Source organism: Phyllopteryx taeniolatus, chromosome 1 (assembly GCF_024500385.1).
Source record: "Phyllopteryx taeniolatus isolate TA_2022b chromosome 1, UOR_Ptae_1.2, whole genome shotgun sequence".
NCBI classification, from domain to species: domain Eukaryota; kingdom Metazoa; phylum Chordata; class Actinopteri; order Syngnathiformes; family Syngnathidae; genus Phyllopteryx; species Phyllopteryx taeniolatus.
This window is the reverse complement of record NC_084502.1, coordinates 37,354,064-37,371,274: the sequence shown is the minus strand read 5'-3', so window position 1 is coordinate 37,371,274 and position 17,211 is coordinate 37,354,064. Positions and strand designations below refer to the sequence as shown.

Below are 17,211 nucleotides of genomic sequence, written 5' to 3'. Positions count from 1 at the left end.
TGTACGTTGCCTTTTACCTATACAAGACACAATTGATTTTTGTTGTTGTTGTAAGAGTCAGTGTATACCAAACCGAAAACCGTGAGCACAAAACTCAGATTCAAACTCAACTGTGGATTTTGTGAGCCATTGCACCACTTGTGTGCATGGTTTTAATGATGACAAAAGCTCATTTTAAAACCAAGTTATAAATTGCTATCGCCAACATATTGTATCAATTTAGTAGAAGTTAATATCTGGAGTAAAACTTCATGTGTGTATTTGCTTTATTGTCACTCAGTCATAATTCCTAAACTTGTTGTTGATGTGGAGGGGGTGAGGTTGTGGTGACTCATGGGCTTTATGAGGTTTTATTGAGTTGAGTCACAAGTCATGGGGTGAGATCCAATCTGTGCTCACGGAATTATTTGGTGTTTTTCCTCAAAATTCTTGAGATGGATTTATTGTTCCCCAACACACAAGTATGTCAACTCTTGACGGCCTTGCAAAGTGAGCTTTATTTTTCCTTTTACAGATGTAGATCATATTTAACATGATCATACTGGACTGGCCATACAGTTGTGCTCGTCTTGTCTAATTTTTGTTGGGTGTGAAAGAAAATGTACTTTTTTATAATTTAATTTGGAAACACATAAATAGGAGTTACTAAATTGCCATATAAAACATTGCGCCTGTTTTGTTCTGACAATACTTTGACAAAATTTGATAACTAAAGAATTCTTAAAGGCATTCTAAATGGAGAGGTGTTAAGTTGACAGACCAGAGAGTTACATTGAAGACCGTTTAAAAAAAAAAAAAAAAATCTAATTTATATAGTAGTAGTTTGATCTGGGCGGCACGGTGGCCGACTGGTTAGAGCGTCAGCCTCACAGTTCTGAGGACCCGGGTTCAATCCCCAGCCCCGCCTGTGTGGAGTTTGCATGTTCTCCCCGTGTCTGCGTGGGTTTTCTCCGGGCACTCCGGTTTCCTCCCACATCCTAAAAACATGCATGAATTGAAGACTCTATATTGCCCGTAGGTGTGACTGTGCGTGCGAATGGTTGTTTGTTTGTATGTGCCCTGCGATTGGCTGGCAACCAGTTCAGGGTGTACCCCGCCTCCTGCCCGATGATAGCTGGGATAGGCTCCAGCATGCCCGCGACCCTAGTGAGGAGAAGCGGCTCAGAAAATGGATGGATGGATGGATAGTTTGATCTGGTCTATCAGTACAATCATCCCAATTTAGTTAAAGGGGAAAATTGTCTATGTGCCCTGCGATTGGCTGGCGACCGATTCAGGCTGTACCCCGCCTCCCGCCTGAAGATAGCTGGGATGGGCTCCAGCAGCCCGTGACCCTAGTGAGGAGAAGCGGTAAAGAAAATGGATGGATGGATGTGAAATATGCATATACTTTTTTTTTATTATTCATTTGGGGGTAAGGGCTGAAACAGGACTAGTATTATGCCTTGCGGTTTCCCCTTCTCGTGTCATGGGCTTCAAAGCTGACATTGCTCTCTGGCTCTCCGGCCTGCTCGTCACAGTATCGCCAGCATTTTGTCTGTCCTCGGCAGGCAGACTGACAGATGATACCTCAGCTGTCTGCGTGTCCTGGCTCTGGTTGCCAGTTCTGCGGTCTGCAGAAATGGGGCGGCTGTGAGACGCTGGCCGGACTTCTGCTACAGATGGGGGCAAGGAGGCTGAGACGGCACCATCCTGCTGTACACCCTTAGTGTTCTGAAATTATGGTGAAAGAACATATTTGAAAAAGCATTATAATGAGTCCAACTCAAGAAAATTTAGGGTTGTAGACAACCACATGTAGTCTAAAGAAACCGACGTTGTAGAGCTGAGGAAAGCCATTACTGTCCATGGGGGGAACCTTTTGGACAATATTCTCTCACGGCACAACTCATTTTCTGATTGTGATGCTCAGTGAGTGCCTGAAATGTTAGAATCATTGCCTCTTTTGCTAGACCTACAGATCCATTCATCCATCCATTGACTAAACCCTCATCCTCATTAAGGTCACGGGTCCCTGGGCGAGAGGCAGGGCACACCCTGGACTGGTCGCCTGTCAATCGCATACCCTAATTGGTAGCATAAGTCAATGACAGCTCTCATTTTTTGGGAGACAGAGGAATACATAGGAAATACAGGTGCTGGGGTTGGGCAGTGGGCCAATCACCTGCTCCCGTAAAAAACAAACAAAAACAAAAAAACTTACAGATTACTGAAACCGCAATTGCGGCCTAATATGCCTCATGGCATTGAGAGCTCTAACTAACTAACTAACTAACTAACTAACTATTTTTAGAAGAATTATGAGGGAAATGACTTCAACTCCCAAATAAGACTCTTAGGTTACTATCGACTCATTCACTAATTCGCACCAAAAAAAAAAAATCACACCTTTTGCAAGTGTCTTTCTATTTTATATTTATTTTGTAAGTCACTTATGGTGTAGTGATGCCACTAAGTGGTCAGCCAGTACAGGCTCCAGTTTCCCGTGACCCTAAACACGATATAAGTGGTATAGAAAATGGTTGGATGGATTTCTTTTGTGTTTAAAGTGATTCAGGCCCACTGAATAAATCAATCAAGTAACAGTTTAAGCAATGTACAGTAGAACCAACATTAACCAGTCGCATAGAAAAAGCTGTTACTTATGCTTCTTCTAATGATTGGAGGTGAGAGAACTCACGACGAGCACTCCAAAGAGATGCCACCCTCATTCGTCAGTATAATGTTGTTTCTCTATTTTCACTTGCCTGAGTAATGTGCGCTCCTACAGTTCCATGCAAAAATATTCAACCCCTTGGCTTTTCCTCCATTTTGTTACATCTAATTTTAGTGATTTCTTTATCTGAACTTTTTTGATGGATCTGCACAAAATCTCAGGTTTGAAGTGAAATGAGAATATATATACTGTGCAGGCTTTTGGTCAAGAATATTCCTGTATTTAGCACCAACCATCTTTCCCTCGACCAGTTTCCCAGTGATTGCAGTTGAATAACATCCCCACAGCATGATGCTGCCACTACGATGTTTCACAGTGGGGATGGTGTTCTTGGGCTACACCAAGGGGTGGGCAGATCGATCCAAATATTGATCGCATCGATACCAAGTCAATATCGAGCCGATACGAGCGTGAAAATATTGATACAGTAGTTCCAGTTTCATCTTGTGTGCACTGCTTCGCTTTCGTCAAACAGACTTGCCATTTCTGTCTTACTGCAGAGCAGACGCACATTGATCCTCCTCCCCCCACTTGTGTTTCGATGTTGTGCTGTCACGGGACTTCGCTGCGCAAAGCAAACAAGTAGCAAGTCACCGACTCGGGTCCGCCCACCCAACAGCACACACACAATGCATGCATTCACAGAGATATGGAGCAGAACAATGGCAGAGAGGAAGCGGAGCGCCGTGTGGCAATATTTTCAGGCGCAGAATGACACAACGGCAATCTGTACAATATGTAAAAAGGCGATAAGATACAATGATAAAACCATAAATGTACAGTATAAAACCACACTAAAAATCATGCAAAACAAAACCCAAAAGAAATTTAAAAAATGCTATTTTGACAATAATTTCCTATTCACCAATAAAATGTGTCCTTATTCTGTCCTGTGTTTTAACTAATTAGTAATAAAAAAGGAAACATCACAAAAACACTTCGTCATGAAAATTAAATTGATATTTAGCAATTCCATGATGCATATCCCATAATTAGCGGCACGGTGGGCGACTGGTCAGAGCGTCAGCCTCACAGTTCTGAGGAGCGGGGTTCAATCCCCGGCCCCGCCTGTGTGGAGTTTGCATGTTCTCCCCGTGCCTGCGTGGGTTTTCTCCGGGCACTCCGGTTTCCTCCTACATCCCAAAAACATGCACGTTAATTGAAAACTCTAAATTGCCCGTGGGTGTGAATGTGAGTCCGAATGGTTAGTTGTTTGTTTGTATGTGCCCTGCGATTGGCTGGCAACCAGTTCAGGGTGTACCCCGCCTCCTGCCCGATGATAGCTGGGATAGCCTCCAGCACGCCCGCGACCCTACTGAGGAGAAGCGGCTCAGAAAATGGATGGATGGATATACCCTAATTATTGAAAAGTATAGGTATCGGCGATACTGGCCCTGAATTTACCTTGGTATCGGATTGACACCAAAATATGCAGCACTGTGGCAGATCCAAATATTGATACTATCGATACCGGAAGACTGGTTAGCACATTTGCCTGACTGTTCTGAGGACCCGGGTTCAAATCCAGCCTCATCAGTGTGGAGTTTGCATGTTCTCCCTGTGCCTGCATGGGTTTTCTCCCACATTCCAAAAACATGCATGGTAGCTTAATTAAAGACTTTAAATTGCCTGTAGGTGTGAATGTGAGTGCGAATGGTTGGTTGTTTATTTGTGCCCTGCGATTGGCTCGCGATCAGTTCAGGGTTTACCTCGCTTCTCGCCCGAAGTTAGCTGGGATAGGCTCCAGCACGCCCGCGACCCTAGTAGGATAAGCCGTACGGAAAATGGATGGATGGACCAAAATATGCAGTGTCGCACACAACTAGCTGCAGTTTTCCTTGATGGCTGAAAAAAAATCTATTTTAGTCTCATCTGGCCAGAGCTCCTTCCTCCATATATTTTGGGAGTCTACCACATGCCTTTTTGCACGCTCAAAACGTATCCTCTTATTTTTAGCTGAAAGTAACAACTTTCTTCTGGCCACTCTTCCATGAAGACCAGCTCTATGGAATGTATGACTTATCGTGGTCCAGACAGATACCTGTACTGCAGCTTCTGCTGTTGAACTCGGCAGCTCCTCCAGTGTTACCTTTGAACTCTGTCCTGTCTTTCTGATTAATGCCCTCCTTGCCTGCTCCTTGAGTTTTGCTGGGCATCCCTCACTTAGCAGGTTTGTTGTGGTGCCATATTATTTGCATTTGATTGATTATTAAAGATTGAGATTTTTTTTAAGACAACCTTGACTTATTTGGAGAGTTTCTTGGTCTTCTTGGTTGTGTTCATTTAACAGTGCCTCTTACTATGGTGTGACAGCCTCTTGGGCCTTTCAGAAAAGGTGTGTACTGGACTGAAAGATCATGTAACACTTTTGATTGCACACAGGTAGACTTTATTTTACTTATATGACTAATTGGTTGCATCAGAGCTCCTTAGGGGCTTCATAACAAAGGGGGGTGAATACACATGCACATCATATCATATCACAAATCTCCCTCCATCCATTTTCTGAGCCGCTTATCCTCACTAGGTTCGCGGGTGTGCTGGAGTCTATCCCAGGTGACTCTGGGCAAGAGGCGGGGTACACCCTGAAATGCTCGCCAGCCAATATATATATATATATATGTACATACATACATGGGTGGAATGGGCCAAAATTATACCAGAGCAACCAAAAGCTTTTATACAAAGTATTAAATATCAGTTGGTGTGCTCAATACTTTCCCCCTGTGTGATTTCACATTATTAGACATAACTTAATTTTTCATCTTATATGTTCTACTTTCTTTGTATGTATGGATTAGTTGGTCCCCCCCCCCTCCACAAACATCTGGTCAATAGCAACTTTAGAAATACATTTAGTGAGAAAAATAATGACGTGTTAAATACTTTTTTCAGCCAGTGTGTGTGTATATACATACAGATAGCGATATAAAGAAATGTGTGCTGGTTTTCTACAATTTCTGATAAAAATATTTTTTTGTAAAGCAATTTTTAGATTTTAATCTAGGCGGTCAAATCTCAACAGCTGCAAGGGAATAATTTTATTTTTCTAAATAAATGTTCAATTGGATTTAAAAATGTTAAATAGCTGAACTGCCACATCAATATCTACTCTATTACATAGCTATATATACTATATTGCCAAAAGTATTCGCTCACCCATCCAAATAATCGGAATCAGGTTTTCCAATCACTTCCGTGGCCACAGGTGTATAAAATCAAGGACCTAGGCATGCAGACTGTTTTTACAAACATTTGTGAAAGAATGGGTCGCTCTCAGGAGCTCAGTGAATTCCAGCGTGGAACTGTGATAGGATACCACCTGTGCAACAAGTCCAGTTGAGAAATGTCCTTGCTCCTAAATATTCCACAGTTGACTGTCAGCTGTATTATAAGAACGTGGAAGCGTTTGGGAACAACAGCAACTCAGTCACAAAGTGGTAGGCCACATAAACTGACGGAGCGGGGTCAGTGGATGTTGAGGCGCATCGTGCGAAGGTCGCCAACTTTCTGCCGAGTCAGTTGCTACAGATCTCCAAACTTCATGTCAGAATCAGAATCATCTTTATTTGCCAAGTATGTCCAAAACACACAAGGAATTTGTCTCCGGTAGTTGGAGCCGCTCTAGTACAACAGACAGTCAATTTACAGAACACTTTGGAGACATAAAGACATTGACAAAAAACAACAACAAACAACAATTGTGCAAAAAGATGCAGAGTCCTCAGTTGGAATGGCTAATAACGCAATAGTCCGGTGCAATGACCATTGTGCAAAGGGCACTGAGACTTCAAGGAGTGTATGCGGTTTAAAGTGACGAGTACTGCGATAATCTGGGACAATGGTTGTGCAAATGTTACAGATACTCCTCAATCAGTGTGCAAATGGAGCAGATGCTACTCTGGCATGAGTGGCCACTATATGCAAATAGTGCAGCACGGCGAGACAACTACAGTGAGTGCACGAGTAATACATAATACAGAAATGTGACAACGAACTCAAGTCAAAAAATTGCCAGCTTGTTGTAATGGAATTGTAAGTTAGCTGTTCAAGAAGTTGATTGCAAGAGGGAAGAAGCTGTTGGAATGTCTACTAGTTCTAGTTTGCATTGATCGGTAGCGCCTACCTGAGGGAAGGAGCTGGAAGAGCTGGTGACCAGGGTGGGGAGGGTCCGAGAGGATTTTGCACGCCCTTGTCTTAGTTCTGGCAGCGTGCAAGTCCTCAAGGGTGGGTAGGGGGGTACCGACAATCCTTTCAGCAGTTTTGATTGTCCGTTGCAGTCGGAGTTTGTCCTTTTTTGTAGCAGCACCAAACCAGACTGTGATGGAAGAACACAGGACTGATTCGATGACCGCTGTGTAGAACTGTCTCAGCAGCTCCGGTGGCAGGCCATGCTTTCTCAGAAGCCGCAGGAAGTACATCCTCTGCTGGGCCTTTTTGAGGACGGAGTTGATGTTGGTCGCCCACTTCAGGTCCTGGGAGATTGTAATTCCCAGGAACTTGAAGGTCTCGACGGTTGACACAAGGCAGCTGGACAGCGTGAGGGGCAGCTGTGGCGAAGGATGCCTCCTGAAGTCCACGATCATCTCTACAGTCTTGAGCGTGTTCAGCTCCAGGTTGTGTCGGCCGCACCACAGCTCCAGCCGCTCCGCTTCCTGTCGATATGCAGACTCGTCACCGTCCTTGATGAGGCCGATGACAGTGGTGTCATCTGCAAACTTCAGGAGTTTGACAGTCGGGTTCGCTGAGGTGCAGTCGTTCGTGTAGAGAGAGAAGAGCAGCGGAGAGAGGACACAACCTTGGGGCGCCCCAGTGCTGATGCTGCGTGTGGATGAGGTGGCCTCCCCCAGCCTGACCTGCTGTGTCCTGCCCGTCAGAAAGCTGTAGATCCACTGGCAGATGGCAGGTGAGACGCTGAGCTGGAGAAGCTTGGATGAAAGGAGATCAGGGATGATGGTGTTGAACGCTGAGCTGAAGTCCACGAACAGGATCCTCGCGTAGGTCCCTGCACTGTCGAGGTGTTCTAGGATGAAGTGCAGTCCCATGTTGACTGCATCATCCGCAGATCTGTTCGCTTGGTAGGCAAACTGCAGGGGGTCCAGCAGGGGACCTGTGACACTCTTGAGGTGGTCCAGCACAAGACGTTCAAAGGACTTCATGACCACAGATGTCAAAGCGACAGGCCTGTAGTCATTCAGACCCGAGATTGCAGGTTTCTTGGGGACTGGGATGATGGTGGAGCGTTTGAAGCAGGATGGAACTTCGCACATTTCCAGTGATCTGTTGAAGATCTGAGTGAAGACTGGCGCGAGCTGGTCCGCGCAGACTTTGAGGCAGGATGGAGACACGTGGTCCGGGCCTGCCGCTTTGTTAATCTTTTGTTGTTTGAAGATGCGTCTCACATCCTGTTCATGGATGGTTAACGCAGAGGTCAGAGGTGTGATTGTGGTCGCGGGTGCGGCCGGGTTGGTGTGTGGTGTGAAACTGTCCTTTTCAAATCTGCAGTAGAAGGTATTCAAGTCGTTGGCTAGTGTGCTATTGTTCTCAGCTTGGGGGGATCGTCGCTTGTAATTAGTCAGCGACTGGAATGCATGCCAGACTGATTTAGAGTCGTTTGTGCTAAACTGTTTTTCCAACTTTGCTGTATAGATCCTCTTTGCAATGTTAATTTCTTTAGTCAGCTGGTTTCTAGCTCGATTATACAGGGCCCTGTCCCCGCTCTGATATGCGTCCTCCTTAGCTTGGCGAAGCTGCTTAAGTTTAGCAGTGAACCACGGCTTATTGTTGTTGAATGTGCGAAATGATTTGGTTGGAACACAGACCTCTTCACAGAAACTGATATAGGATGTAACAGTGTCCGTATATTCATCCAGGCTGCCAGCTGAATTTTCAAAGACACTCCAGTCTGTGCAGTCTAAGCAGCTTTGAAGTTCCATCTTGGCTTCATTTGTCCACTTTTTGACTGTTTTCACTGTAGGCTTCGCACATTTAAGTTCTTGCCTGTACGTCGGTATTAAGTGAATTAAGCAGTGATCAGACGAGCCCAAGGCTGCACGAGGTATAGCACGGTATGCGTTTTTTACCGTGGTGTAGCAGTGGTCTAAAGTATTATTTTCCCTGGTAGGACAGTCGATGTGCTGCTTGTATTTAGGGAGTTCGTGGTTGAGTTTAGCTTTGTTAAAGTCCCCGAGAATAATGAGGGGTGAGTCGGGGTGTTTTTTTTCAATTTCGTTGACTTGATCGGCGAGCGTTAGCAATGCGGCGTTCGTGTTAGCTTGAGGCGGAATATAGACTGATTAGCTCAAGAGAAGTGCGCAGAGAGCTTCATGGAATGGGTTTCCATGGCTGAGCAGCTGCTGCATCCAAGCCATACATCACCAAGTTTAATGCAAAGCGTTGAATGCAGTGGTCTAAAGAACGCCGCCACTGGACTCTAGGATTAGGAATGGGATGACACTTAAATTCAGTCAAGGCAGATGAGCGAATACTTTTGGCGATATAGTATACATAAGCAAACCATTTTGAAGCTCGGAGAAGAGGGAAAATCGATCAGAGCTATTGCACAAACATTGGCCATAGCCAATACAACAATTTGTGACCAGTTGTTTTAACACATCTAGATATAAATACCATGAAATCTGAAACCCAAATGTCTTCAGTATACAACAAAAACCAAGGAATTGACCTTTCCATTCCAATACTTTTGGAGGGGACTGTATTTTTTTCTCATGACACTTACAACAAAATTTGTGAAGATCCATCAAATTAAATACTGATTTAAAAAAAATAAACCATTTAAATTAGATGTAAAATAAAAGTTTTTTTAAAAAAAAGCCAAGTGTGTGAATACGTTTTCAACACTACTTTTTTGCACATTAAAATCCAGCCTTGTGGATTTTGTACGTTCTCCCCGTGGCTTAATGGTTTTCCTCCCACTTTCCAAAAACATGTACGGTAGGTTAATTGAAGACTCTATATTGCCCAACAGTGTGAGTGTGGGTGATTGTCTACATGTGCCCTGCGATTGGCTGACAACCAGTTCAGGGTGTATCCCGACTCTCGCCCGCAGTTAGCTGGGATAGGCTCCAGCATGCCCGCGACCCGAGTGAGGATAAGCGGTGTAGAAAATAGATGGATGGATGGATGTATTTGCACATGCAAAAGTACATTTAGCACAGACTCTTGTATAGGGAAAGACTTTAAAGTTCTTTTCTACTTCTTTCAAAGCGCTGTTCGCTCTATACAGCTTCAAACTCAGATTGAAATTACACTCAAAGGTTGTGCCGGTCAATGTTATTATAGTTTATTTTATGATCTATAAGGACTGTGAAAGAAGAACACGTAGTTTACTCTGTGTGTGTGTGTGTGTGTGTGTGTGGTCGCGGGGGCGGCCGTGCTCGTGTGTCACGTGCTGTCAACACAGTGGGCCTTACTTGCTTGCCGGCATCTTGTAATGCATCAGTGTTTCTCTTGCCACTTTGTGGCTCAGAGTTGCTTGTGTGTTGAGGGTCCAAGCCCCAGGCCTTGAGTCTTTTGAGACCCTCCACAGAGCGACTAGTGGGGTTGATTCTCTGCGCTGGTATACGAGCAGGTAGATCCCATGTCCCTTTAAAGTTAGGCCAAGCGCTGCCTCTCTGGTACATGACACACAATCCCACAGGAAGTAATGTTGTTGCAGAAGCACACTGCCCATTTTTCAGAGAAAAAAAAATGATGCAGGTGTTTAAGGGTTTACCTTTCCCATTCCAGGGAGCAGATGTCCTCTGTTATCTGCAACAAACATGGTGCTGCCACTCAGAGCTCGGGATACCTACAAAGACGCACACATTACACCAGAGGTGTCCAAACTACGGCTGTGGGCCATTGTGTTTTTTAGCAGCCCAAAATCTACTAAAATTAACAATTGATGCAGCTTGTATGAATTACCTTCTAAAATGAGTCTAAAGGCAGGAGAACAGAAGATCGTTTTCATGTCTTACTTTCTTGTTTTCCACCTAAAATATGTTTTAAGTTTTGATTTTTCTTAAAAGTTTCAGGTGCATTTGTTTTTTTAAAGTGCTCCATAAATAAAGTTGAGTTGCATTGAGCGAATGTGGACATGATTCTGCTCCATCTCAGTACAGGAGCTGATCTACTATAGTGGGCCGCTGGCCACCTCAAAATCCTGACAAATCATTTATCTTTTGCTTCATCGTAGCTGTTTAAAAGAATAAAATTATATCTATCTATATTTTTTTTTTTAAAGTTTTGTTTAAGCTTCTCCTCTTGCTGTCAGCCTTTTTGGAAATGAGGTCATTGTTGAATATCCATCAAAAAGAGAGCTGTGATTTAATTTCTTGCTGTGGAACAATGGTGAGGTCAAGCCAACCCCAAACTTCCCTTAGACCACTCAGTGAATTTGTTCTCAAATTAATTTGAAAAAGAAATGTTTTTTTTTGGGGGGGGGGGGGGGGGGGGGGAATGTCTGTGATTGTAGCACACGGTTTGGCATTGACAAAAAAAGTTAACCTTGGGAAGGACGGTTGAGAAATTAACAAGTTATGACTTACTTTCAATGTCCACCCATTGTCTTTGAAGGGAACATCCAACTTTCCACAAGGGCAACATTGCAAATGTCTGCTATTCAATAGCTGGACATACGCAATTCTTTGAACAAGAAGTCAGCCAGGTGCTGGTGAGAGACTTATTTTATTTTTTGTGTAGTTGTTATACTCTATATACTACATTTCCAACAGTGTTGTCTATGATTCAAATCAAAAGGTGACCTTATCAACAACCTATTTCTTCTTTAATAGAGCTTGAGACTAGCCAAAATGTTTTAAATTTTCCTTTCCTCTAAGATGAAATTCTCATTGTATTTGTACTGTTACAAAAGGTCTGTGCTTTTCTGACAATAAACCAGACTTTTATAATGTATTGAATAGATGATGATAATAATACATTATTATTATTATTATAATAAATTTTTATTATTATTATTATTATCTATTAGTGGCGAGCCTAACCCTATTTTGGGTCGTCCACTAAATGGTCTTTTTCAAGGTCTAAAAGGTTTGATCAAATTTCAAAAGGGTATTTTCCGAAATTAGGTCATGAGCTCTGCCCACCCAACATACTCGACCTAGACTTTTCCCTGCTTTGGAAGGGGAACTACCACTAAACATTTTCAAAAGGTTGCAAAATGTGTATGGGGAAGCTGCAATAGGCTACAGCACAGTCAAAAAGTGGGTGACCAGGATCTAAGACGAAGTACAAGAGCGTGTTTTGAGTGACCCCTGTGACAAGCAAAGGACCGGCAGACTATCTATCTTCTGCGGTAAATGCTGGGAATAGTGCGAGGGTCGATGAGAAGATCGTTGACATCACCATCAAGTGACAACATTGATGACATAACCCTAACCCACAAGTGTCAAACTGGGGGAGCGGACCATTTTGAGTGGTACGCAAAAGCATATCATGTACGTCGAGTTCATGTTCCTTGTGAAAATGTCAAAATTGCAAAATGTCTAAACTTCTAATAACGTTTTTGTTTATAATCCCCTTCTTAAAAGACGAAGAAATGTAATAATAGTTGAAAATAGTGTTTTGATAGGCTTCTGAATTCAAAACTAGTTATTCATCAATTTGTTGTGTATATGATGAGGTGGTAATTAATTTATATGGGTTCACAATCATAACGGCCCTCCGAGGGAAGTCATAGCTAAGATGTGACAAAGATTTGTTGGACACCGCTACAACATCATACACATTTTGTCAACCTTTTGAAAATGTTTAGTGATGGGCCCCCTTCTAAAGCAATAAATTCAATCACAGCTCTCTGATTTTGGTATCAACAATGATGTCATTTCCAAAATGGCTGACAGGAAGAGGACAGGCTGAAACAAACACATTTTTAAAATAAACCTTCAAACAATTATTTAAACTATAAACAACACAAAACTGAATTATCAGTGGGTTAAATTTATTTGTGCTCATTACTAATTCACTGCCCCTCCTGTGTGTGTGTGTGCGTGTGTATATATTTACACACACACAGCAAGTAACAATTTATAATTGCTGAGCATATCTTTACCTACACTGATGGATTGTTTTTTATGTGTTAAAGGTGAAGAGTATATGGTCATAGTATCCTTCGATTTTCTATATTCGGCCCTTAGATGAAAGAGTTTGGACACCCCTACTGCAGATGATAACCGCGCGGCTACTTTTGGAGCTGCCAAGATAATAAAACACTGCTTTTATAACGCTAGCGACCTTGTTATATTGCTTCGGCTGACACCAGTTCTGCAGCCTTTGGGGCTTGAAGGCACCGTCGTACTGAGGATCAAAACAAAGGTTACATTGTTCATGTGAGAATCACGAATTTTTAAAGTGTCAATATTTACCTGGTTTGCTGAGAAACTGGACGACATTTCTGGGTCTGTTTACAAACGAATCTGCTCGTTGCATAGCAACCCAACCACGTGACCTAGTTTAGTATGGTATCCCAAAGTCCAGGAAGCAGCATTTATGAGGGAGCAATGAGGTAGCAACAGTGGCGAGGCCAGCTTTATTGAGTCCACCCAAAACTTGCCTCAGTCCACCCTATGATTTAGTCAAAATAATTCTGGTAATTGTTTTTATTTATGTATTCATGTTAGAATTTTTTTCAATGTGATGATAGCTCAAAAAAAGTAAGCCTCATGAAAATCGGTCGAAAAATGAGCAAGTTATGACTTCATTTCCATGCGTTGCCTTTGAAGGGAACTCAACCTTCCCAACATGGCCGTCACGGATGCACGTCGGTGTGTGTAGTTTTCATATCTATGATTAGAACTGCTACACACACATTTCCAGCTGCGTTAACGCTAATGAGCAGGTAATGCTTGATTTACAACCAAGCTCATCAATGAAATGACATCTGACCACACTGCGATGCTTTCCCTCCTTTATGTTTTGTGTCGGCACTGACTGTAATGTGCGTACTGCATAGCTATTAGGCACTTGGAGCTATCGTTAGCTATCTGAATAGCAAAGACGTTTTGCCCAGTGTATCTGACACGATATGAAATGTATCCGTGAAGTATCTTATGCCAATAGGTCGTGTTCATACGTAGTTAAAAAAAAAACCTCAACATCTAACCATGACTGTTTTATTTCTAGTCAAAACTAATTCAAATTATACTCATTTGAAAGTGTAGGGCGGCGCGGTGGTCGACTGGTTAGCACATCTGCCTCACAGTTCTGGGGACCGGGTTTCAAATCCCGGCCCCGCCCGTGTGGAGTTTGCATGTTCTCCCCGTGCTTGCGTGGGTTTTTTCCGGAGGCTCTGGTTTGCTCCCACATATCCCACAGACATGCAGGGTACGTTAATTGAATACTCTAAATTGCCCATTTGTGCCCATTGTGAATGTGAGTGCGAATGGTTGTTTGCTTCTACCAGTTCAGGGTGTACTCCGTCTCTCGACCGAAGATTGCTGGGATAGGCTCCAGCACGCCCGCGACCCGAATGAGGATAAGCAGAACGGTTGATGAATGAATGAATGAATGTGTAGTTTGTGTTGAAAATCAATGTGTTATAGTAACTGTGTAAATACAAAACAGGATCAAATACAACGTTTATTGTTTGAGTCAAAATGACCCAAGATATATTTATACATCTCAAAGTTTTCATCACACTTCACTCCCATTTAATGATTCCTTCTTTCAAACAGTCTTGTTTCCTTTAATCACTTGAGTGGTTCAGAACTCCATTATTTAGCTCACACTGCCATCTAATGGCTCAGACATGCAACATTATAGTAATAGAAATCATGGGTATATGCAACATTTACAACAGTGTCGTCTATTACTCAAATCAAAAGGTGACCTTATAAACAACTTATTTACTTATTAACTTAAATTATTGGATTTAAAAAGAAAATCAATGTAAAGCACACACCATAGAACAAAAATGGAACAATTTAATGTAATCATAAGGTTGATTTTTATTTTATTTATTTATTTATTTTTTCACTATTCACATGCAGTGGAAAGCAAAGACCACCAGGGGGTAGTGCGCCTCTGCCCCTCTTGCCTCCCCTAACCGCACGTCACTGGGTAAGGGTGTCCATACGTGCACTTGGCACCAGGACACCCTAGGTCGCAGTTCGATGATCGACTTTGTGGTCGTGTCATCGGACTTGCGGCCGCATGTCTTGGACACTCGGGTGAAGAGAGGGGCGGAGCTGTCAACTGATCACCTCCTGGTGGCTCTGATGGTGGGCGAAGATTCCGGTCCGACCTGGCAGGCCCAACCGTATCGCGAGTGTCTGCTGGGAACGTCTGGCAGAATCCCCTGTCAGAAGGAGTTTCAACTTCCACCTCCGGCAGAACTTCACACACGTCCTGGGGGAGGCGGGGGACATTGAGTCCGAGTGGACCATGTTCCGTGCCTCCATTGCTGAGGTGGCCGAGCACAACTGTGGCCGTAAGGTGGTTGGTGCCTGTCGTGGCGGCAATCCCCGAACCTGTTGGTGGACACCAAACGGTGAGGGATGCCGTCAAGCTGAAGAAGGAGTCCTATCGGGCCTTTTTGGCCTGTGGGACTCCTGAGCCAGCTGATGGGTACCGGCTGGCCAAGCGGAATGCGGCTTTGGTCGTTGCTGAGGCAAAAACTCGGGCGTGAGAAGAGTTCGGTGAGGCAATGGAAATTCGAGGAAATTCTGGTCCACCATCCAGTGTCTCAGGAGGGGGAAGCAGTACATCATCAACACTGTGTACAGTGGGGATGGGGCGCTGCTGACCTCGAGTCAGGACGTTGTGAGTCGGTGGGGACAATACTTTGAAGACCTCCTCAATTCCACCGACACCCCTTCCCATGAGGAAACAGAGTGTGGGTTCTCTGATGCGGGCTCTCCTATCTCTGGGTTTGAGGTCACCAAGGTGGTTAAAAAGCTCCTTGGTGGCAAGGCCCCGGGGGTAGATGAGATTCGCCCGGAGTTCCTAAAGGCTCTGGATGTTTTGGGGCTGTCCTGGTTGACACGCTTCTGCAACATCGCGTGGACATCGGGGACAGTGCCTCTGGATTGGCAGATTCGGGTGGTGGTCCCCGTTTTTAAGAAGGGGGACCGGAGAGTGTGTTCCAACAACAGGGGCATCACACCCCTCAGCCTCCCTGGAAAGGTCTATTCTGGGGTGGTGGAGAGGAAAGTCAGTCGGGAAGTCAAATCTCAGATTCAGGAGGAGCAGTGGCCGTGGAACAATGGACCAGCTCTTCACCCTCGGCAGGGTCCTTGAGGGTGCGAACGCCCAAACAGTCTACTTGGAGAAGGCGTTCGACCATGTCCCTCAGGGAGTCCTGTGTGTGTGTGTGTGTGTGGGGGGGGGGGGGGGTGCTTCGGGAGTATGGGGTACCAAACCTCCTGATACGGGCTGTTCGGTGCCTGTACGACCGGTGTCAGAGTTCGGTCCAGTGAGGGAAGAATGGAACGGAAGATCGACAGGCGGATTGGTGCAGCGTCTGCAGTGATGCGGACTTTGTATCGGTCCGTTGTGGTAAAGAAGGAGCTAAGCCGAAAGGCGAAGCTCTCGATTTACTGGTCGATCTACGTTCCTACCCTCACCTATGGTCACGAGCTGTGGGTCGTGACTGAAAGAACAAGTTCCCGGATACAAGCGGCCGAAATGAGTTTCCTCCGCAGGGTGTCCGGGCTCTCCCTTAGAGAAAGGGTGAGATGCATGGTCATCCGGGAGGGGCTCAGAGTAGAGCCGCTGCTCCTCCGCATTGAGAGGAGCCAGATGAGGTGGCTGGGGCATCTGATTCGGATGCCTCCCGGACGCCTCCCTGGTGAGGTGTTCCGGGCACGTCCCACCGGGAGGAGACCCCGGGGACGACCCAGGACACGCTGGAGAGACTACGTCCTTCGGCTGGCCTGGGAACGCCTCGGGATCCCCCCGGAAGAGCTGGATGAAGTGGCTGGGGAGAGGGAAGTCTGGGCGTCCCTGCTAAAGCTACTGCCCCCGCGACCCGACCCAGATAAGCGGTAGAAAATGGATGGATGGATATATATATATATATATAGTATGGTGTATTCAAAGCCATTTTGTCTGCCAATTGAAAGAAAAATGCATCCAAACTAATCGGGAGAAGCCGACACAACAAAGGTCTTCATCGGGGGGGAAGAAGTGGAAGGTCTTAGACTGGCCAAGTCAATCACCGTACCTTAACCCAATAGAGCATGCATTTGACCTATTTACGTATTTCGCTGTATATTTCACTGTCTGCACGTCCCACCGCGAGAAGACCCCCGGGGACGACCCAGAACACGCTGGAGAGACTACATCCTTCGGCTGGCCTGGGAACGCCTCGGGATCCCCCCGGAAGAGCTGGAAGAAGTGGCTGGGGAGAGGGAAGTCTGGGCATCCCTGCTAAAGATACTGCCCCCGCGACCCAACCTCGGATAAGCGGTAGAAAATGGATGGATGGATGTATTGTATTTGATGTATTGCTAAATAAAGATTGTTTAAAAAATGAA

General features: G+C 44.7%; 1 protein-coding gene and 1 long non-coding RNA gene across 6 annotated transcripts in view; one reads left to right on the top strand and one right to left on the bottom strand.

Moving 5' to 3' along the window:
* cfap126 (cilia and flagella associated protein 126) overlaps positions 1 to 14,215 on the bottom strand; it is a 23,403-nt gene extending 9,188 nt beyond the window's left edge. The window contains exons 1-5 of one of the 4 annotated variants that reach the window (XM_061793193.1): positions 13,102 to 14,215; positions 12,971 to 13,033; positions 10,452 to 10,526; positions 10,150 to 10,350; positions 1,570 to 1,713 (exon numbers count right to left, since the gene is read on the bottom strand). In XM_061793193.1, the coding sequence (XP_061649177.1) occupies positions 1,570 to 1,713; positions 10,150 to 10,350; positions 10,452 to 10,526; positions 12,971 to 13,033; positions 13,102 to 13,128 (510 nt within the window). In that variant the 5' untranslated portion in view covers positions 13,129 to 14,215. Of the gene's footprint in view, positions 1 to 1,374; positions 1,714 to 10,149; positions 10,351 to 10,451; positions 10,527 to 12,970; positions 13,034 to 13,101 lie in introns of those variants that run through there. The other 3 variants (XM_061793201.1, XM_061793176.1, XM_061793185.1) reach the window with 3 other exon arrangements.
* Positions 13,472 to 17,211, top strand: LOC133487138 (uncharacterized). 2 transcript variants are annotated; one of them, XR_009791216.1, is made up of 2 exons: positions 13,472 to 13,574; positions 16,980 to 17,211. It is a non-coding gene; the product is annotated as an uncharacterized LOC133487138 (long non-coding RNA). The 2 variants fall into 2 exon arrangements; XR_009791217.1 differs by having other exon boundaries at positions 13,481 to 13,574; positions 14,725 to 17,211.